Source organism: Triplophysa rosa, linkage group LG20 (assembly GCF_024868665.1).
Source record: "Triplophysa rosa linkage group LG20, Trosa_1v2, whole genome shotgun sequence".
Classification (NCBI taxonomy): domain Eukaryota; kingdom Metazoa; phylum Chordata; class Actinopteri; order Cypriniformes; family Nemacheilidae; genus Triplophysa; species Triplophysa rosa.
In genome coordinates this window covers 6603672-6625169 of record NC_079909.1, presented here as the reverse complement: position 1 = coordinate 6625169, position 21498 = coordinate 6603672, and the positions used below count along the sequence as shown (strand labels likewise).

The following is a 21498-nucleotide window of genomic DNA, read 5'->3' as shown; positions in this document are numbered from 1 at the left end:
GAGTTATTCTCTCTCGGGACTGAGCACATTAGAGATGCACGAAACAAACAACACTGTAACAATTAACACATTCACCAGCAAAATAAAAATCACCTGCACCTCTGGGGCCGAGTTGAGCGGCAATGCACTTTCACACAAATGCATTTGAATAGGGCTTGTATTTTAGTTAGACATGATTTTTTGACTGATATAATGTGAAATGAAAAGCAACAGTTTGTGCACGTCTACACTTTAGGTTAATTAAACCTGGAGCAGCTGCTGGCGGATCTCTGGGGTCTGATCTCTGCCTCAGGCAGGGGCTCGTAAACACCGGCTCTCTCTCGACATTACTGATCTCAGTGGATAAAATGACGGTTACAGAAGAGAACAAACAAATGAGGTTGGGCACACCACAAGAGAGACGCTTTTCAGTCCTTAGTCCTTATTCTTTCCTGTCATTATATTTTCATAATAAATATTTAGATTTCCAAAATATTTTCGGTGTGAATGTTTAAATGGAAGTAATGCTCAGTGGTTCAGTGTATTAGAGGTTATGTGGACAGGAGCACAGAGGATCAGGAATAGTTGAAGTGTGTTGGTCAGGATGGCTGTGGTGGAGATGACTGAAGCTCTTGGACTGGAGGCTTTAAGGGGACAGAGCGCTGATGCTCTGCGGCCTGTTTCTAGAACGGTGCGCGTGTTCATCAGCTACACACACTCAGGTAGGACTTTCTCTGTTTCCGTAGTCTTTAACTTTTTTGAAATGTTTAACTACTTAAACAGGGTTCAAACAACAATGGAAACTCTTACGTGCCTTTAAAATGATTACGATAAAAGTCATTAACATTTTTGTAGATGTAGTTTTCTGCTGTTGAAATTGCTCTGAGATTGTAAACATTAAAATAATACAAAATAATCCTTTTTAGATTAACTGTGATTGGTCAGTCACTGTGGTTATTGCACTTAAAGGGATACTTCACCCAAAAATGAAAAGTCTGTCTTCATTTACTCACCTTCGAGTTGTTCCAAATCTGTATAAATGTTTTTGTTCTGATGAACACAGAGAAAGATATTTGGAAGAATGTTTATAACCAAACAGATCTTGCCCCCATTGACTCCCACAGTAGGGAAAAATACTTTATCTTTTTTTGTTCTGTTGAATACAAAAGAAGACATTTTGAAGAATGTCAATGGGGGTCGAGATCTGTCTGGTTATAAGCATTCTTACAAATATCTTTCTCTGTGTTCATCAGAACAAAGAAATGTATACAGATTTGGAACAACTCGAAGGTGAGTAAATGATGACAGAATTTTCATTTTTGGGTGAAGTATCCCTTTAAATTGTGATTGACTGTTTCCTTGCTGTACAGTTCTCATGTCTTTTATTCTTATATAAGATGGTTTCAACTCAATATTTAATGTCTTGTAGTAGCCGTGCAATGTGTGGAATATATACACTGTAAAAAATGTTAGATAAACTCCAATTTAACAGATGAAACTGTCTGATGTACAAAAAAATAAGAAAAGTGCATGAGAATATGAATGCTTTTAACTTTAGGTGTTAACTTTTAGTATGTTAGGAACTGAACTATTAGTTTATGAGTTACATTTAGAAGTACTCAAACATTTTCAGCTGAGACACTTGGATATTTTTACAGTGTATAATCATTATTCCATAATAAACCCTAAAAATCTTAAAGTGATACAAGTCCCATAAAGTCACCCCGCTTTTATTTTGCAATATTGAGTCTTTACATTTGATTCCGTTCAGTTGTGCTCTGAGGCTTTTTAAACCTACTATGATGAATTTTTATGACAGATATGAAAAGTGAGAGAAATGCATTCTGGGAGAAGGCATATTCTGAGTTGCAGGCTCACTGTCAAAGTCTGGATCTTGTCGTTGAGGTTTGTGCTGAAAATTTCTAGCATTGTTTAATGGTGAAAGGAAACCATTAAGCCAATTTAAAAAAAATATTGTCTGCTCAAAAAACAATTTTATTTTGGTTTATTTTTAATTGTAAGAAGAAAATGTCGCGTACAGGTTGTGGATTTCAGATGGGGAGTGCGTGACATCATCACCTCTGATCACATGACAGCTGAGCTCTGCGTTAGAGAAATCGAGTCCTGTCAGAAGATATCAAATGGGCCGACATTTATTGTATGTAATTTAAACTATTTTACACTTTTGGGCTTTACACAGCAGGCTTGTGTTTCTTCTTTGCATTCCTATAACACTGTATCTCTGTTTCTCCCATCAAGGCTCTTCTTGGCAATCAATACGGCCATCGTCCCGTTCCTCGCCAGATATCAGAGACTGAGTTTGAGGTGCTGGTTGCGAAGCTCTCCAAAGATCCCGAGAGTTTAAAGCTCCTTAACCAGTGGTTTTCCAAAGACAGCAACTCAGTCCCACCCACATATATTCTGCAGCCAATCACAACTCATTATTCTCATTATGATGATAAGGGGTCTGACAACGCAAAGCTGCGAGATAATGATGTCATATCCTGGAATGTGACAGAGTCACGGCTGTTGCAGGCTCTCCGCACTGCTGCTCTACAAGCTGAGAAAGATGGATACATCAGTGTAGAATGCAAGCGGAAGTTTCTCAAGTCTGGTGAGATATGATGACACGTACTTTGCCTATAAACAAAGATTCAAAACTATGTTAAATTATTTAAAAAAAAAACAAAGGTTGGTATGAAATGAAAACGATACCAGAAAAAGTGTAGGATCACTTAAAATTAGTGAACTGAAGTGAAAGTGACCTATTTGTCAGGTATGGTGACCCATTCCCGAAATGTGACCTCTACATTTAACCCATCCAGAGAGTAGTGCACACGTACACCCAGAGCAGTGGGCAGCTATCACTGCAGCGCCCGGGGAGCAAGTAGGGGTAAGGTGCTTTGCTCAAGGGCACCTCAGTCGTTACCCACCGGCCCTGAGAATCCAACCGGCAACCTTCTGGTCACGAGTCCGACTCTCTAACCATTAGGCCACTACTGCCCCGTTATTAATGTTATAAATTATTATTATTATTACCATTATTATTATTATTATTATTATTAGTAGTAGTAGTAGTAGTAGTATAAACCTATTATTATAAACCAATTATTATTGTTATTAATAATAATACAAAAAATATAAATTATAGTTACTATTATTATTATTAACCAATTTTTATTGTTATTAATAATAATACTAAAACAATAAATTATGGTTACTTTTATTATTATTATAATAAGTTAATTATTCTTGTTATTAATAATAATACTAAAAAGATAAATGATGGTTACTATTATTTATTTGAAATTGTGACATGAACATTTTATTTGTAATATGTGCCTTCACTTATTTAGTGTTCTTATTACGTGTGTTTGATAGTCCTGGAGTATGAGATGGATCATGGTTTCCTCAAGGCACAGGATGCTTCAGCAGTGCTCTTTATCCGTGAACTTCCTCGACTCAGTAAAAGAGAATGCAAGAGAAACTTCGCAAAGTTCCTGTTGGACGTCACAGCCGATGGCCTGCTGGACACAGAAGCTCGCGAGCTCCTTGCCGACCTGAAGCAACGCGTTTCCAACACGGGTCGCCTTCAACCTCTCTGCATGGAGCTCAGCAAAGGAGCCATGGATCCGAGCCGTAAGGAACACAAGGAATACCTGAGAAACCTGTGTGAGCAGGTAACATCTCAAATGAAGGAACTGATCGGCAGGCACGCTCCTCAAAATTCAGGAGATCAGAGATGGAGCTGGCTGAAACAGGAGATCTTCCATCACTCTGTGCTGAGGATGGAGATGTGCTCCGAGTTTAGAGGCAGGGACGGTGTCATGGGAAAGATCTGCATCACCATGTGGGAGTCCAGTAATGGAAGTCATGAACCGCTGCTGATTCATGGACCTTCAGGGGTGGGTAAAACAGCTCTGGTTTGTAAACTGGCACAGGATATGCGGGGTGTCTTGGACCAGCGGGCGGTGGTGGTGCTGAGGTTGCTGGGCACGTCTCCGCTCAGCTCGGATGTTGATTCTGTTCTCCGAGGTGTTTGCCTTCAGGTGTGTGGAGCTTTGGGGTTGCAACTCCCGTACCCGCATGTTGCCAACACACATGAGGAGCTTGTCAAGTTCTTCCGTTCCATGTTGGACCACGTGTCCAAACAAGGCGACACACTCCTGATTATTCTAGACTCAGTGGAGACGCTGTTCAAGACGAGCAAGGACCATAAACTAGATTGTATACCCAAAGATATCCCACCCAACGTGCATATAGTGCTCTCCGTTTCAGACGACTGTGTCGAGAAATGCAAAACTTTGGTTTCAGAAGAGAAAAACATCTTCAGAGTTGAACCTCTCACGGCCGATGAGGGAAAAGATATGATTGATGCTTATATGAAAGTGACAGGACGTCAGCTGACCTCAGAACAGTTAGATATCATCCTGCACAGCTTCCAGCAGAGCGGAAGTCCATTGCATCTGAAACTCATGCTGGACGCTGCCAAACACTGGCACTCCTACACCTCCATGTCCAGTGTTCATCTGGGCATCACTGCACAGGAAGTGATGACACGGTTTGTGCAGTCTCTTGAGGAGAATCACGGGAGGAAAATTGTCAGTCATGCGCTGAGTTTCATCTCGTTATCAAGGTTAGTCATATTTTGGTATGTTGAGAAAGAAGAATCTAACCTTTGGGTAATAGACATTATAAGAGTGCTTTGTCATTTTGAGCTTATAGTGCCATCTTTGTGAAATAATCAAAATTTTGTGAAATATGCGATACCTTGTAATAACCGCGTATTCATTTCTTTGTTATAGTGTTCATTTAATCCATTACACTGTAAATAAAATCCCGTACAAAAAAACTTGCAGCCTAGGCACCAGATAAACATATAATAATATAAAATAAAATGACATGTTTTTTATGTTATTTTACACCAAACTTGTATATTTGCAGTTTATTTCTGTAATACAACATTTTTACAGTGTACAGTACTGACACAATATCAGGTTATTACTACATGACTATAGGCAAAAGAATTCACGATAATGAAAGTATCATGATAGCTACACTGTAAAAAAAATCTGTGAAATTTTTTTAATTTTCCTGCAGCTGGGGTGCCAGTTTAAACCATAAAATACCGTAACATTTTCCCACGTAAAAATAACGTGTATTTCTTGAGAATTTGCAGTCTTTTTCTGTAATTTGATTTTTTTACCATATTTCAAAATTACTGTTTTTTTACAGTGCATTGAAATTGAATAAATAGTTGATGTTTTTGCTGTCAAATTCAACTGAATTTGAATTGTGTTTATTTTTGGTTTTATTTTTTGGCCAATGAAAGTTTGTAACCATTGTGGCTCTTACGATTCTTCAATTCAAAAATGAAAATTCTGTCATCATTTACCTCATGTCATTCCAAACCTGTAGAACACAAAAGAAGATATTTTGAAGAATGTTCATAACCGAACAATGGCAGTACCCATTTACTTACATTGGTAGAATACCGCCATTGATCGGTTACCAACATTCTTCAAAATATCTTCTTTTTTGTTCTGCAGAAGAAAGAATCGTATAGTAATACATGTTTGAAATGACATGAGAGTGAGTAAATGATGACATAATTTTCATTTTTGGATGAATTATACATTTAAAATGTAAATTGAGAACAATGTGACCACCTACAGTTGAAGTGTTAACCAGATACTGGTGCTGAATAATTTACGATATTCTAATATGTGTAGTGTTAACACAATATCAATAATCACAGTTATTGTGAATACCAGTAAGCTTTGCCACTCTTCCCTACTAAAACTTGCTAAATTAGATTTTTTGTATGTTTTGTATATCAACAGACATGGACTATCAGAAGCAGAGCTGCAAGATATTCTGTCTTTAGATAATGATGTTCTGGCTGAGATATATAAATACTGGCTTCCTCCCAGTCACACGCTTCTGCGCTTCCCGCGCCTTTATTGGTCACGTCTCTTGCACGACTTGAGAGATCACCTGATGGAGAGATGGGAAGGTGGAGTTATTCTCCTCAGGTTTCGCCACAGGTACAGGATTGCCCAGTTTTCTATAACCAGACTTAGTTACATACATTTTCTTGTATGGAACACACGTTTTCATAACGGTCCAGATCTGAACCTCTACCCTTTTCAGGCAATTCTCAGAGCTGGTAAGAGACAGATACCTGACACGTGAAATGAAAACTGATTTACACGGCATCCTCGCCGATTATTTCTCAGGGCAGTGGAGTGCAGGTCAGCTCAGACCCATCCTTCTGCCCTCACTGGGCACACTGCTCAATGCTGACAGAAAGGTATTTATTAAACCTATGAAATCTGAAATAAATGTGCCGTAAAGGGACATTTCACACAAAAAACTATTTTTTCATCATCCGTCAACACTGACCCCCATTGACTTACATTAAATAGAAAAAATATAATGGACTACTAAGACATTTCTCAAAATATCTTCTTTTGTGTTTCACAGAAAGAGTCATGTACATATTTTGAACGACATGAGGGTGGATAAATGATGACAGATTTATTTTTATTTTTAGGTGAACTATCCCTTTAATGCATCTGCAACCTGCATTTTGCTGCTTTATTCTAATTCAAATCAATATTTTTTAATTTAAATCAATTTAGTTGTGAAATGTACACAAGGTAATAAAACATATTTTTAAGGTACCACCTCAGCCCTTGTGGTTCAACAGAGAAGCCGCCAATATGCGGAAGCTCTATGAACTGCCCTATCACCTCGCTCTTGCAGGAAAATGGGAGGAGCTACGCCAGTCAGTGCTAGGTGAGTTTTTGACACCAAAATTCAGTGTTGCGATTAAATATATGCAAAACAAACACACGAATGTGCATTTATTCTTACAGGGAGTCTGGATTGGTTGTGCTGTAAGACTCTGATGTGTGGTGTGGCCTGTGTTCTTCAGGATCTCTCTCTCTGCACCCAGCTCACAGACTGTCATGAGATACAGATGCTCAAAGAGACTTTTGTGCTGCTAAAGCCCATGTTAGATTTTAGTGACAGTCTTGTGGGTAGGTATTGGGTTCTTTTTTCTACCAACTGGATAATAACAAATGGGTAATCTTGAATTAAAGAAAAAAAATGAAGTGAAAAATGAAATATTTTTCAAAAAGCATGTTTTTTTTATTGTGCATTCCAATTATAAATCAAACTGCAGTTGGTTTGTTTTGATTTAAGCCATAATACCTAAAAAAATACAGCTAACTAACACAATAAAAACACGATTTTTGAAAAAATTTAAAACGGGAGTTATCTCATTTTGGAAACAAACTCTTCAAATATAGAGATTATATACAGATTTAAAACAAATACAATAAAAGTACAGTCTTCTGTATCCATGTTAGTTTATGTTTACCTGATTGTGGATTTTGTGAAGCTGGAAAGTTCAATGGTTGCTTCGCCTCATAGTAACAAAATGTTTTTTCTTGACATTCTGTCTATTTTTGGAGCAAAATTTGAAGTAAAAAATGTACATGTTAACTTTAAAGTGTGGTTTAAATATAAAAGGTTATTGCTAATCAACTACAAATTATCAAATAAATAATTTATGAAATTTTGTCAAATTAGTGTTGTTTTATTTATTATTATTATTCATTTTTAATTCTTTAATTTGTAATTATTACTTTATTACTAATATGATATCAATTAATGTATTATTAATATTTATGCTTCATTTCTGTGTTTTATTAAGTAACACACACTTAAGTCTTTTCTAAGAAGTGGGAATATTGTTAGTATATCATTTACACATCACATTCATAATGTTTTCTGGTTTCATTACTCATACTTTTGTTTTTCTGCTCAGTGTTTAGAAAACATGACTTGATTGATAGATTTAAAATCTTGATTCAACTTTTTCTCTCATGGTTTCTTTAAGATCCCTCACTGTTGGTCACAGAGATCTACACTAGACTGCAGGCCCTCACTGATCTCTATCCGTCTATGATTGGTCAGCTGTGTTCTCAGTGCATGGACTGGTTTGGTTCTTGTACCGACCCAGTGCTCGTGCCCAAATGCAGCTTCTTTCAGGCCCCTGGGGGCCCGCTGAAGACCACCCTCACTGGGTTTACAAAAGGTGTATAACGATCTCAATCTTACTTTTGTATCTTACTGTTAAAAACACCTCAAGCATGTGGCTTCACGTATGAAATATTTCTCTGTTGATTTATAAAGGGGTGCGGACTGTTGTTGTGTGCTCAAAGAGGGAACTGCTGATAGCAGGTTCAGAGGACGGACGGATCATTGTCTGGAGCCTGAGACATCTACATATTCTTCACACTCTTTCTGGCCACACCGGTTTGTTCTTGGCAGTAGTTTCATACAGCTATTCAATTTATTTGGATTTCTACAGCACGTCATTGCAAAGACGCTTCAAAACATTTTTAAACACAAAATAAAATATTTTAATATAAAGACACATAGAAACTTTGATAAAACTTGGATTAAAATCAAGGTTATCACATAAAATATAAAAAAAACATTTTCTAAATACATGTTACTGTAATACATGTTTACTTTTATTGCTTAAAAGTAAATTTGAATTTGTGTTCTTTGCAGTATTTGAAGTCAGAAAAAATACAGAACTTCTTTTTTTTACCTTTTATTTTGTGCAAATAAATGTTTAATAGAAACATTTTTATGTTAGTCATTTTTTATTTGAAATTTGGGAGAAATATTGTTAGTAGTTCACAAAATGAAACAAAAATACATACCTATAAATAGAATAGAATTTTTAAATTAGAAAAACTGTCTCTTAATTTTTCCACAGATGTATATAGTAACATATTATTTAGTCTAAAATACAAAAAATACAATGAGTCTCGTCATCTGGGCAATTCTGTAGTTTCTTGGCAAAATGTGCATTGCAAATAAATTTAGAGTCTAGTATAATGATAGAAATGATTAAATAACTATTAAACAGGGATCACAATTATATAATAATTTATAACTATAAATGAATTTTCTAAATTGTATTATTTTTTCCTTCCACTTTGCTAAAATTATGTGTGGTCAAGATTATGATGATGAACATATTTTTGGTTTTGTCATGGTGATGAATATCTTTCTCTCTCTTTAGCGGGGGTGCTGTCCCTGAAGCTGACAGATAAAACCAATAACTGTCTGTCTACTAGTGTCGATGGCACACTGAGGAAATGGTGCTTGACCAGTGGACAACAGCTTTTCTGCATCCCTGATGCAGTTTCTGTCCAAACACACACCCCTACACACATCCACATGATTGAAGAAAAGAAAATTATCTTAACCAACCCAAGTGGTCAAGTATGAAATCATTTTTGTTATGATTTAAAAGTATACATTCAATAATTTATGCAAGAGATGTTGCTAGTCGATGTTAGATAATACCTCTCATCCATCCTCTCACAGGTCAAAGCTTGGCATTTGGACACTGCAGAGCTTCTGTATGAGGTCCCGGCGGAGGTGTGTTCTGTTCTTGGTGTTGTGGGCGATTCAGTGGCGTGCATGTGCAGCGAGGGGGCGCTCTGCTTTTACGACACATCTACCGGCATTCAAAATTCCCAGACCACTCTACCCTGCTCAGATCACAGCGTCACCTGTTCCCTGACCCTCACCAAACACTCCAAAATCCTCATTGCTTTTGGAGAGGGCCGTCTGCATTTGGTATGTAGCTTGTTTTAGTAAAATCCAAGCGAAATGCGTCAATTCTGCTTTATTGAAGGTGTTTGTTTGTGTGTGTGCAGGTGAGCAGTCAGACCGTCCAGTCTACAGTTGATCTTCCCTCTCCGGCTTTGTTCCTCAGTACATCTGAAAATGAGAATCTGCTGTTTGCAGGTGTTTTCGCTTTATGCCGTTTTTCCTACATTAATAGTGGTAACAGGGTTGACTCAAAAGCTCGACAAATTCATTGAACACAATAAAAATTGGGGAAAATATCAATAATGAGATGAGATACCTCATCACCACTGCTTGGCTGATTAAACATTTTGTCACACAACAAAATCGAAGGATAATAGCAGTAACAGAGGCGCTTTCTGATGCTCAATTTGTCAGAACATTTTGAAGACAGTTCAAGCTTTAAAAGTCATATTCATTTGTTAATGTATACATGACAGAATGATGCTTTTCTTACATAAATGCCGGTAACAGGATTGAACCAAAATGTCTCGACAAATACATGGCGCACAATAAAACAATTAAACACAATAAAAATTGTGTAAACACAAAATGAGAGTAGATACTTTATCATCACTGTTTTGACTGCTCAGCCAATAATGTTATACATTTTGTCATGTTACAGTTTCGTTTTAGAAATAGGAGAATAAGCAGTAACAGAGGTGCTTTCTGATGCTCACTTTATCAGAGCAGTCCTCTTCTTTTAAAACATTTTGAACAAATTGTCAGTTCTACTTTTATAGTCATATGTTATTTGTCATATTCATTTTTTACTGTATTCATGACAGAATTCAGTTTTTTTACATTTCTACATTGGTAACAGGGTTGAACCAAAAGCTCAACAATGCATTGAACGCAATAAAAATTGTGTAAAAATATTTAAAAAATGAGACTAGATACTGTATCACCACCATTTTGACTTCTCGGCCGATAATGTTAAACATTTTGTCATGACACTGTTGCCTTTTAAAAATAGAAGGATAACAGCAGTAACAGAGGTGCTTCCTGATGATTAAATATGTTTGAAAGATTTTCTGCCTTTAGCCAAAAAGGAAAGTTTTTTCATTTGGAATACTGTGCATAAATGAATTGTGGATGATAAGACCCAGAATGTGCATCGAACCCATTCCCTCTACCATTTGAGCTACAAAATACACAACCACCATAATTGTCATAACTGTGTTGTAATTCCCTTCACTGATGTGTTTGTGTATTTTCTCTCGTTGTAGGATGTGACAGAACATTGTGCGTGTTTCTTGTGACACTGACCTCCAAACAAAAGGTTCTGGACCTTCAGCACGATGCATCGGTCCTTTGTGCAGTCTCAACAAGTGACAGTAGTGAAATTATCACGAGCGCTCAGGATCGGATCATACGGGTCTTTTTAATTGTTTAATCTCTCTATTCACAAGCAGGCACCTTTTCTCACTTTTATCTTTTTGGAGAGTTAATCTTGTTGTACTCTTCAAGGTTTGGAGTGTGACGACAGGAGCCCTGTTGGACTGGATTGGTGGAATGGATTCTGTAGTGTCCTCATTGGTTGTACATCAGCGCACAGTTATCTCCTCATCTGTTCTCAACAGCTCGCTCAAAATATGGCACCTGGACTACAACACAAAGTACAGGAACAAGAGCAGCATCCCGGCCTACTGCCCCCTAGTGGTCTTGTCTAAAGACGGTGATACTGTTTACTACATCAAAGAGGGCAATAAATCGGAGGTGTACATGTGGAACTGTTCGGAAGGTGAAACATATAATTATAATATGTTTTAATGTTGTATGTATGATTATAATGTATACATTTTAATGGAAATATTATTTTTTTAAGAAACCTTTTAAAAATAAAATTCAAAACAAAATCCACAAGTTTAAAGGTTCAAAGCTGTTGATATGTACATAACAGGTCTTCAGTCAGGTAGTATGGACATCTCCTCAGAAGTGTGTTGTATGGAATTAGCCCAGCAGAAACGTCTACTCTTCTGCGGCCTGCGGACCGGCACCATCTTTATTTACCCCCTAGACATTATCCAAGAAACTCTGTGCCTGCCCCCTCCAGAAAGCCTACCCACAGTACGCAGCATGGCCATCAGCCCGCGAGAGGACCAAATCGCGGTGGCGTATGAGGATGCTGTCTGCCTGTTTGAGATCACGTCGAGGGATAGTTTCCCATGTGTGGACGGCCCGTTGGAAAGATATTCCCTGTGTCTGCTGCACTCCCCCATTTCTGCCATGGCTCTGCTGTCCGACTGTAGGCTGCTCTACGGGACCTTCGGCGGGGAAGTGGTCATCTATGATTTTAAGAGCGCCACAGCGGCCGAGCTGGATCGTCACGGCTATGCCATCACCTGCATCACTATGAGCAACTGGGACTCGCATGCTCTGATCGGCTCTCAAGACTGTGTGCAGAAGTTGTGGAATTTGAGCCCCGTTTTGCTGGATCACACCATGGAGTATAAGGTAAGGACTGAGACGGGTTGCTGTAGTTATTGTGCGCAAAAGAATAGTTCATCCAAACATGAAAATTGCTGCATTATTATCCCATTTCATTTCAAACCTGTGTGACCTTCAGGGGAACAGAAAAGAAGATATTTTGAGAAATGTCAATGGGGGTCAGTGTTGTTTGATTACCAACATTCTTCAAAATATCTTCTTTTGTGCTGAGCATAAATGACATGGGGGTGAATAAATGATGACAAAATATTCATTTTGGGCTGAACTATCCCTTCCATGCTGGCTTTGTTTGAGTAAAAGAGGAAAAGTAAATTGGAAGCTCATAAGTGACTAATTTGAAATGCTACAGTACATAAGCAACATTTTCGTCTTTTTATCCCTAAGGGTTTTTATTTTGAAGGGGTTCTGTGTGCTGTTTTCTCAAAAAATGACAAATACGTCTTCACTGGATCTCTGGACAAAACCATCAAAGTCTGGGATGTTGGTACAGGTGAGCATATCTGAATGTATTATATACACCAGATCTCCCCCAGAACGAGATTAGTGTTGTTTTACAGCATTAAACTGACACAAGCTTAAGGCAGTATTATTAACTGAAAATAAAAATGATCAATAAACAATAATAATTTAATTAAAAAAAAAACAAATATTATAATGCAACAAACAAATAAAATGTTCTGACAAAAGTTAAAATTAAGTAAAATTAATAATATTAATAAAATAAAAAATAAACTAAAATTGACATGAATACCAAAAATAATTTAAAAACATTCTAAATATTGACTGCCTAAAAGCATACAATAGCTTCAAGATCCCCATATTTAGTTTTATTAGTTTACTTTTGTCTTGTAGAAAATAAATGATAAATTAATTCAGATATATATGAGGTTGTCTATTTGAACAAAATTTATTATAAAATTTATTTTATATATTTATAAATTTATTTACTTAGTCGGTATGGGTTTCATGTTAAGTTTGCAATTCAGATTCTGGGAAGGTAATGATGCCTGTATAGATGATACTTTTTATTATGAATTATTTTTACAAATGAAAATCCATAACACTACATACTATTTATATATGACTACATAGTCTGTTTATGAATCTACTGTAATAACATACATTATAACTATACTTTTATTTGAATATGTTTGAACATATTTTGGAACATATTCATAGGCCACAGCCCTCCTGCAATACCGCTACAGCCCACCGGGGGTATGTGTGTTTGAGAAGCACAGTACTAGACAGTTCCTGGGGTTCTCATATTTTCACTGAAAATATTGAAATGTGTTGTATTCCATAAATTAGAATAATAAGCATGTAATGTACTGTCAAGTCATGTGCTTTAGGAAAATCTACATTGTTGGACTAATTTTCAGTCCTTTCATTTCAGGGTGTTTGCTGTACATTCAGCTTGTATACTCTCCAGTAATAAAGATGATGGCACACAAGGATGGATTTGTAGCTATGTCCCAGCATGGCTCCTTCATCAAGGAAGGCTTCCGCTGTCCAGACAGCCTCAAACCGGAATACAAACCCCTCCGAAACTTTAGAGCGCATTACCGCGTCACCTCTCGTGAGAAAAGCCAGAGCGTTCCGCACACCGTGCTCAGTGATCTCCAAGACTACAATCCTGCTCAGTTTAACTTCATAGGCATGATGAAATCCAAACCATCTAACACGTGTGTTGTCCTATGAGGAACAGATTTTGTACATGTTGTCTATAGTGTTGGGATTAGCTATGTCATGTATAAGGCCTACTTTATAGTATCTTAACTGTTTTGTAAAATAGAAACAGGGACTTTTCTAATACCAACTCTTTTTTTTTAAACATAGTGGTATAGTGTGACCAAACATAACAATGTTGTTTTTATGTCACATACACTTCCCGCCTGACAGCTGAATGAATTGTAGTTGTAATTAAATGCGTTGAAATTGTTTGGCAACATTCTGTAGATACTTTGTTGATTCATTTGATTTCCTGCACAAAAGTTCCTACATCACATTTTTGTCTTTTTGTGGCTGAAATTCAATTTAATTGTTTGTGACTTTGTTTTTAACATCGAAATGTAAATTTGAGTATTTTAGTTTTATTAATGGCATTATAAATGTGTCTGTTTGAATGGCTACTTTTTGTTAGTGGCTAACTAAAGTACCATGCGTATAGCTGAACTACTTTTAATTATAATGAGCAGTTTGTTAATTTAGATGCTATTGTTTTGAAAAGTCTGATGTTATTTGAGTAAAACAAAGGTAACATATTGTTATTAAGATTTTATTAACATAATAGATACTATAAAAAAAGGAATAATAATGATAGTATTATTTATTTTTCTATTTTCTGTAATCACAGTTTTAGTTTGGTAACTCACAGTATAATTAAAGAGTATATTCACATCTAATTGGAAATGTGTTATATTGTTATTTCAAATGTGGCACAATCATTAAATCTTAGTGCAAGTGCAAAGGGGCAGATGGCTTCAAAAAAGGAGAAAACGAACAGTCAAGACCTGCTATTGCAGCAAAGGTTCTGGCTTCTTTTTCTACTTTTCCTCTTTTTCTGTTGAACACTTTTGATTTGACGGAGCTGTACCGCAGCCAGTGACATCATGCATATCTGAAAGAAAGAAAATTAAATGTCAAACGTCAAAGCAGTTGAAAGTGTGCATATTTCGTCTGGGACGGCAGTTTAGTGTTTCCACACATGCAGTTTAGATTAAAAAAAATATATATATATATATATATGATGATAATCGTGATAAGGATTCTATGGATAACATTTTTGTATATTAGGTTTCTGTCATTTATAAATGGAAGATTGGTGAATAAGTCCAGTTATGAGCAGATCTCTTATTACCATTTTAGGTAACACCTACAGTGGAATCCAAAGGTCTGAGACCACTTGCAATATTGTTAAAACACAGAACTTTCAGGAAGAAAAACTGAAGTAAAGTGACCTGACCTCGAGGAAGAGAAGGACGAGGGTCATCCCTCCCACCAGCAGAAGGTTCTGTTTTCCCCACCATATGATTTTATCTAGACAGCCGATGGTGTAGATGATTTGAACAGCTGCATTTAGCTTCATCTTCTGAGTCCCATAGCCGCACATGGAGTTAAACACAGTCTACATATAAAACAGCAATGGTCAGATAGCAATGGTCTTATTTGAGGTAGATGCCCCCCCAGAGAGTTGAAATTGTAATCTGTATCTTAAATGATTTGGACTGAATTGCCTGCATTTCAGAGTAACACAGAAAAGCTCATAAGTAATATTTGACAAAATCTCACCTCATTCTTCAGCCATTTACAGCAGGAGAAGGGCACGCCGCCGGCCTCCAGACTTGGGTTATGGTCAGAGAGGTTGAAATATATATTTTTAGACCAGTCAGAATATGAATTCACCCCACAGCATTGAAACTGCAGAAGAGAGATCCGTTGTGTGTTTTTTCTAGCAAATGTTACCACCAGCGGGATATAACAAAAAACACATACGTTTCTTTTACCTTTTTCTGTACAAAATCAATAACATTTTCTAAGTCCTCATCGTCTCGATAGCGCACTATCGCCTACATCATCAGCTGCTCCGTTCTTTCTTGAACCTACAAACAAGTATTAGAATTCATCTGTCCAAACATAAAGTAGATGTCATAACCTCAGCATTAATCCAAAGATTGTTTTTGTGTGTCTGTATGAAGTCTTCACACTACCTTGTCAGTGAACATAAGGCACAGCATAGCAACAGTTATTTGTAGCAGAAGAATGACCAACACAATTCCTACAAACTGGACAGATGCATTTTTGTAAATATGTGAAAATGAAAAATAAACATGTATAAAGACATGCATATAAATTTACTTCGTAGTTTGATATATTGTTTTATAGTATCTATATAGTTTATTAAGTGTTTTTATTGTGTTCACTTTATTAACCAAAAGCTGGTGCAAAATTATAATATTATAATTGTAATAATAATATTGTATTAATATGTAAGAATAATATCATAATGTATAATATTATAATTATAAAAGTAGAATTGACTAAAATGCCCTATAGTTGCTAAAACCAACTTAAAGAGCTACTGCTGGAGAAATCACCAAGTATTTGTGCAATTTGACTGAAATCTTTATGGCTACTGAGATAAAGCACTTTTTACAATTTCTTACTGTGTTCAGCAGCACTGAGATGTTACGCAGGGCTCCAAAACACCCAAAGAACGTGATGGTAAACATAAGAGAGCCCACAATGATCAATAACAGCGCTGGATCCGCGATCAGTGTGTCTACCACATCTGCAAAACATTAGTCAACAAAATGAATATGACACAAGAATGACAGCATAACACTTTCAATAAGAATTCAATAACAGTGCTCAAGAAATCTGAAGCCCATGCACATTAAAACATGAATATGTCAGTGTATAAAAGTGTGAAGAAGTTATTAGGTTACTTTAATAGAATACCACAAGACTCATAAATTCAATAAAAAATCATTATATAAAAACAGAAAAGTTGGCCTATAATAATAATTAATACCTGTTTCTTTGGCAATTTTTGCGTAGATTCCAACAGCGATTAAAACAGCACTGAATACCTGACAAACATCACATTTGTTACAAATATCTGTTTCATAAACACTTAAACAGAAAAAGTCCTAAATACAAAAAAATCTGTTTTTTGGAGGGGAGAAAGGTACATCATTACATCAAAATGTAGCTACTATAACCTGAATTCGAGCTCCATACTGTAAATCAGCATACATGCAGCAGAGGTCATGCTCTTACCCAGAAGATGTAGCAACACACAAATAACGTGTACTTTATGGCTCTGAATGTTTTCTCTCTTCTGGTTTTCATGTTATCTCTGTGACGTGAAAAAATGAATGCAGACTTTCTTCCTGTAGTTTTGTAATCCCCGTTGGTTTCATCACGGACGTGTAACTGCTTGCCTGCTGCAGTTGTACACATACCTGTGTGACTGACTGAGCAAAGTGAGCATTCCTACTAGAGCTGCCTCAATGCTGTTTTTCAGGACCAGAGAAAATATCTAAGTGGCATTTTGGTAACAACGCCAGAAGAGCAGTGACCTCTAGTGGTTCATACTGTTTATTACAACACTCAGTTCATTTCATTGTGAAAACTGCAGCATGTTATTAATACATGACCTAGTTTTTATACTGGCTGCAACCAAAAAGAAACCTTATTTTACATAAGTGTATAATATCATGCGTAATGTAATTTTTTTTTTCTATTTACGATATATAATTGTTATTTATACATTTACAATCGAGTGCAATTATCCCCCCCCACAGAGCATCAGTTTGACACGAGACAGGTTGACAGTAAGCGGATTGTGTTTGTCTGGTCAGACACGTGAACGAGGACACATTTGACCATAAATGTGTAGTCTACAGTTATACACTTTCGCTTAACGGAAATGAAGACACGATGTTAACTTTTTTTAATAAGATAAAAGAACGGGTAGAGGCTTTTTTAAACGAGAAAAATTTCGTCACCGACTGTCTCAATAAGATCGAAGAAAAAACTGGGTTCAAGAAACGCTACCTGGCGATCGGTAATTATAAGCCCTGTCTTTTCATCTAATGCTGCTTTTCTTCTTATCTATTCTATCGCTTTAGTTTTTAATGAACTATTTTGAGAGGTAATAGATGACAGAATATCAGTAAACTCTAATCCTGGAGGTATGGCTACAGTAACAGGTGGACACGAATCACGTAGCCTACAGTAGAAGCTATAAATAACTTACTTACCATAGCTTTTTTATTCAAGTTATAGCCTAACAATTAAATAGTTTTTACAGTACACTTAAACATTTCTGTTGTGTGACACGTTAAATTTCACATATATCAAGTAACTTAATTTTTTGTCATGTAAATTTAGTTTTAGATGAAATGAGGCTAGCATGTCTCACTCGGGAAGTTGCTGTCATCAACACATAAACACACATAAACAGTTTTGGTTTATATTGTAAATATATACTTTTATAGTTATATGTGTCTAATATATAATAATATATGTAATGTGTACTATAATATATATAATAGCCATAGTAGAGTTTTCAAATTTCTAAAAAGTAGGCTGTATAACAACTGACGTTGTAATAAACACGCACGCACTGAATATGCTGGCTTCAAGACATCTCGGAAGTGGGATATTTCCCACCACAGGAAGTAACGTCTGGATTAACTATCTTTAAAAGGATTTAGTAGCATTGAAACATTACAAGTATCTGTTAACATTAAAAGAGCACCGTTCCATAAATTATTTCCGGGTTGAAATGGGAATTATCCAATTTCCAAGAGCACGTGAAGGCAGCATTAGCCTACATCTTTAAGCATCAATTATTTTATTTCTACTACTAATTTAAGCTTGTTAATTATGATGTGTAATGATGTATGGAAATACATATTTTTTAGTCACCTTTCCAATTTACCTCATTCATTAATTTTTATATGTTGTCTCCCCACAAGTGCTGTAGGTGTTACTGGGGCATATTTATTATTTGGATATGGTGCCTCTCTGCTCTGTAATTTGATTGGTTTTGTTTATCCAGCATATTATTCGTGAGTCGTGTTCTTGGTTTTTGCTAATCAATTTGAATGTCTTCATGTCTTTTAAAGGAGTAGTTCATTGTAAAACGTACTTTGTGTCATTTAAATACTTTAGAATCAAAGCCGTAGAAAGTCCAGATAAAGAGGATGATACAAAATGGCTGACATATTGGGTCGTGTACAGCTTCTTCAGTGTGGGTGAATTCTTCTCGGACATCTTTCTATACTGGTTTCCTTTATACTACGTCTGTAAGGTAAGTAGAACAATGCAAGATATGTCAATACTAGTGATGGTTACACCAGATTATACACCTATGTTCCTCTGGTTTGACCCATCCTCTTTTAACTGGACTTCAGTGCTTGTTCTTACTGTGGTGCATGGCTCCGGTATCTTGGAATGGCTCTCAGATTCTGTATAGGCATATGGTACGGCCGTTTTTTCTGAAGTATGAAACTGCAGTGGACGGGATTGTCAACAATCTGGGCGGGAAAGCCATGACAGTTGCTGAGAATGCCACCAGAGAGGGTATGCAGAACAAGAACAACAAACATTATTTATTGATATTTGCACATTTGTTTCATGATTGTCTGCATTGCAGTTCTTCATACTCTTGTGAGAAACAGAACTATTGGTCCAGCCCAGTCTGAACCCAAAGGACTGCCCAGTGCAACTCCTGTAGGTCCTCGCATTACTAAATCACCCACATTTAACACATACATACACAAAATGTATTACTACTAATGCATTTGTTCATATCTAAAACCTGATCCATTTTCCAATTCATTTATATGCTCCACATTAATCATTTCTTTCATTCTTATATACCCATAGTCTGAACCCGTTGACTGAAAGGTACGTTTTTCAACTGGTTTGGGTGGGCGGTGGTGGTTGGGTTCACTTAATATTAAATAGGTATTTTTAGTTTAATAAATATAATAAACTTAATAAATATACTGTAGCTATATGTTATCATCATTATTTTACAGATTTAGGGAGAAACAGAAATGGCTGCAGGCAGGACAAATGGGACATGATACAAACATAGTGTGTTAAACACATCAGACCCAGAAGTGCTGTATCAACACTACTCTGTTACTGTTTCAACTCGGAGATGTTAAAATAAACTCACCGTGCAACATATCACTTATATAGTTAGACATTTACATTCTTTACTTACCAATTTATATATTTTTTTAAAATAATAATAATAAATGTCATTGACGAAAGCTAGTATTTATTCAAAATGTTCTTGTATTTCTTTTAAATCACAATTCAGCATGAAAACATGTTTTATGTACTGCATTTGATATATTAATAGTAATGTTGTATTTATGGCATATTTTATAGCTATTGATTTTGAATTCCTAATATTATTCTAATAAATAAATTCAATAACTTTGTTTTGTAATCTTTTTAGCTCATTTACCTATCAGCAAAGTTAAAAGACATGAAATGACGCTAAACATAATTGAGATAGTATTTAGATTTCTTATATAATCAAATTACATTAATATATATGAATACACATTGTTTCAGTAAAATGCATTAAAAGCCTTTAAAAAAGCAGTGTTACTCCACGCCAGGAGGCGGCGACTGTCATTACACACAGTCGTATAACGTCACCCTCTGACATGTCAGGTCACAAGTGAGTTTCACAGTAAACACTACATGCTGAGTTTACATGTAAAACATGTTAAAGCATTCACAAATCGAGTTTATTTTACAGCGTAGAATTTCTAATTAGTCTAAACACTAGTGCCTTATAAAGAGCATCTGTGAAACGTTAAAACTGGAGCTTCAAAACTTGAATCAACATGAATTTTGGTTCTAAAAGCAAGAAGCGGATGGTCCTGCCGAGCCGACCCGATCCCCCGACAGTGGAGCAGCTCATTGAGGATGTGAACAGAGCTTATCCCAACGATCCAGTATTTACTATTTTACACGACTCTGCAGAAGGTAAGTTACCAGAAACATGAAGACAAGAACACAAATTATAAGACTTTTGTAACACGATAGCTGTTGGTCAAACAGCTTAAATGGATGTGCGCAACTTGACAGTAGTGTCATGATTTGATTAGAGTTATGCATATAAGATAATACGTATTTACGATACAGTAATGTTGAATATTTTGTCATGTAAATCCACTTTAGAATGACTGTAGGCAGCTGAATATCATCAGTATGTTTGATCAACTTATGTGTTTTATAGTATTATTTGTCCTATGTGAGCACTTTTTTATAGATTGAAATTTACAGTGTGACTAAAACGATCTCTGCAGTGACACAGATGTCATCTTTCAGATTTAAAGGGCAGCTCCAGCAGCAATGAAGTGGTGGAGAAATACCTGCAAAGTAGACGCTACATAGAACTGCACGAAAAACTGCAAGAAGCGCGCAGTGATCTCACGAGGCGCAGGGAGGAGCTGCGCGCGACCGGAGAGGCTTTGGAACACAGCGTGGCCGAGGTGAAAGGGAGCGCGCTTTGACATCGTTCCTTGCACCATCCGCTCACGTCTGTGATTTGTGGAACACAAAAGGATGTGTTTCAACAGTGGTTGGCATAGACATTTTATTCTTTGCTGCTTTTTCGCAGTGATGGACATATTTATTGACCCATGACTTCTTGCTTTAGACTAATTTGCTTTAAATGGAAATTCAAGGTTTCAGTGATGTATTTGTTTCCATATTTTTGTGGGATGAGTTGTCATTTTCCAAAGCTGAGGTACATCCATGATTTGTAATATGTTTGGCGGAAAAGATTGTGATGCATCTACTCAGTCAATATTAAGGACAAGCATGTTGTTTTTCTTC

At 36.3% G+C, this 21498-nt stretch overlaps 4 protein-coding genes across 5 annotated transcripts; 3 read left to right on the top strand and 1 right to left on the bottom strand.

Annotated features, from left to right (window-relative positions):
• Positions 1–494: 494 nt before the first annotated feature.
• On the top strand, positions 495–13848 carry nwd1 (NACHT and WD repeat domain containing 1). The gene is given in 19 exon segments (XM_057361287.1): positions 495–701; positions 1799–1884; positions 2021–2137; positions 2239–2593; positions 3361–4615; positions 5823–6026; positions 6133–6292; positions 6663–6780; positions 6861–7025; positions 7892–8089; positions 8188–8310; positions 9092–9294; positions 9400–9654; positions 9735–9825; positions 10896–11044; positions 11137–11440; positions 11570–12123; positions 12502–12607; positions 13514–13848. Coding segments are annotated over 19 exon segments (4866 nt in total). The 5' UTR covers positions 495–583; the 3' UTR covers positions 13819–13848.
• A 563-nt stretch (positions 13849–14411) lies between these two features.
• Positions 14412–17024, bottom strand: zgc:113223 (uncharacterized protein LOC541424 homolog). The gene is given in 8 exon segments (XM_057361288.1): positions 14412–14737; positions 15083–15244; positions 15409–15537; positions 15624–15719; positions 15828–15902; positions 16284–16408; positions 16652–16709; positions 16900–17024. Coding segments are annotated over 8 exon segments (831 nt in total). The 5' UTR covers positions 16972–17024; the 3' UTR covers positions 14412–14623.
• A 475-nt stretch (positions 17025–17499) lies between these two features.
• On the top strand, positions 17500–19982 carry reep6 (receptor accessory protein 6). 2 transcript variants are annotated; one of them, XM_057362326.1, is made up of 7 exons: positions 17500–17689; positions 18614–18698; positions 18802–18940; positions 19044–19212; positions 19286–19362; positions 19519–19539; positions 19674–19982. In XM_057362326.1, exons 1-6 carry the CDS (start codon positions 17563–17565, stop codon positions 19534–19536), a joined length of 615 nt encoding a protein of 204 aa, XP_057218309.1. In that variant the 5' UTR covers positions 17500–17562; the 3' UTR covers positions 19537–19539; positions 19674–19982. The 2 variants fall into 2 exon arrangements, with proteins under 2 accessions (XP_057218309.1, XP_057218307.1); XM_057362324.1 differs by lacking the exons at positions 19519–19539; positions 19674–19982 and having other exon boundaries at positions 19286–19508.
• Positions 19983–20314: 332 nt separating this feature from the next.
• lg20h19orf25 (linkage group 20 C19orf25 homolog) lies at positions 20315–21230 on the top strand. The gene is made up of 2 exons (XM_057361957.1): positions 20315–20643; positions 20989–21230. The coding sequence occupies exons 1-2, from the start codon at positions 20502–20504 to the stop codon at positions 21171–21173; spliced, it is 327 nt and encodes a 108-aa protein (XP_057217940.1). The 5' UTR covers positions 20315–20501; the 3' UTR covers positions 21174–21230.
• The last annotated feature ends 268 nt before the right edge of the window (positions 21231–21498 follow it).

Bases quoted from the DNA above. Each gene is read 5' to 3' on its own strand.
- reep6 (XM_057362324.1), top strand. From the start codon at position 17,563: ATGTTAACTTTTTTTAATAAGATAAAAGAACGGGTAGAGGCTTTTTTA. The intron at 17,690-18,613 runs GTAATTATAAGC...CAAGTGCTGTAG, and splicing joins GAAACGCTACCTGGCGATCG to GTGTTACTGGGGCATATTTA. The intron at 18,941-19,043 runs GTAAGTAGAACA...ACTGGACTTCAG, and splicing joins CTTTATACTACGTCTGTAAG to TGCTTGTTCTTACTGTGGTG.
- lg20h19orf25 (XM_057361957.1), top strand. From the start codon at position 20,502: ATGAATTTTGGTTCTAAAAGCAAGAAGCGGATGGTCCTGCCGAGCCGA. The intron at 20,644-20,988 runs GTAAGTTACCAG...GTCATCTTTCAG, and splicing joins TTTACACGACTCTGCAGAAG to ATTTAAAGGGCAGCTCCAGC.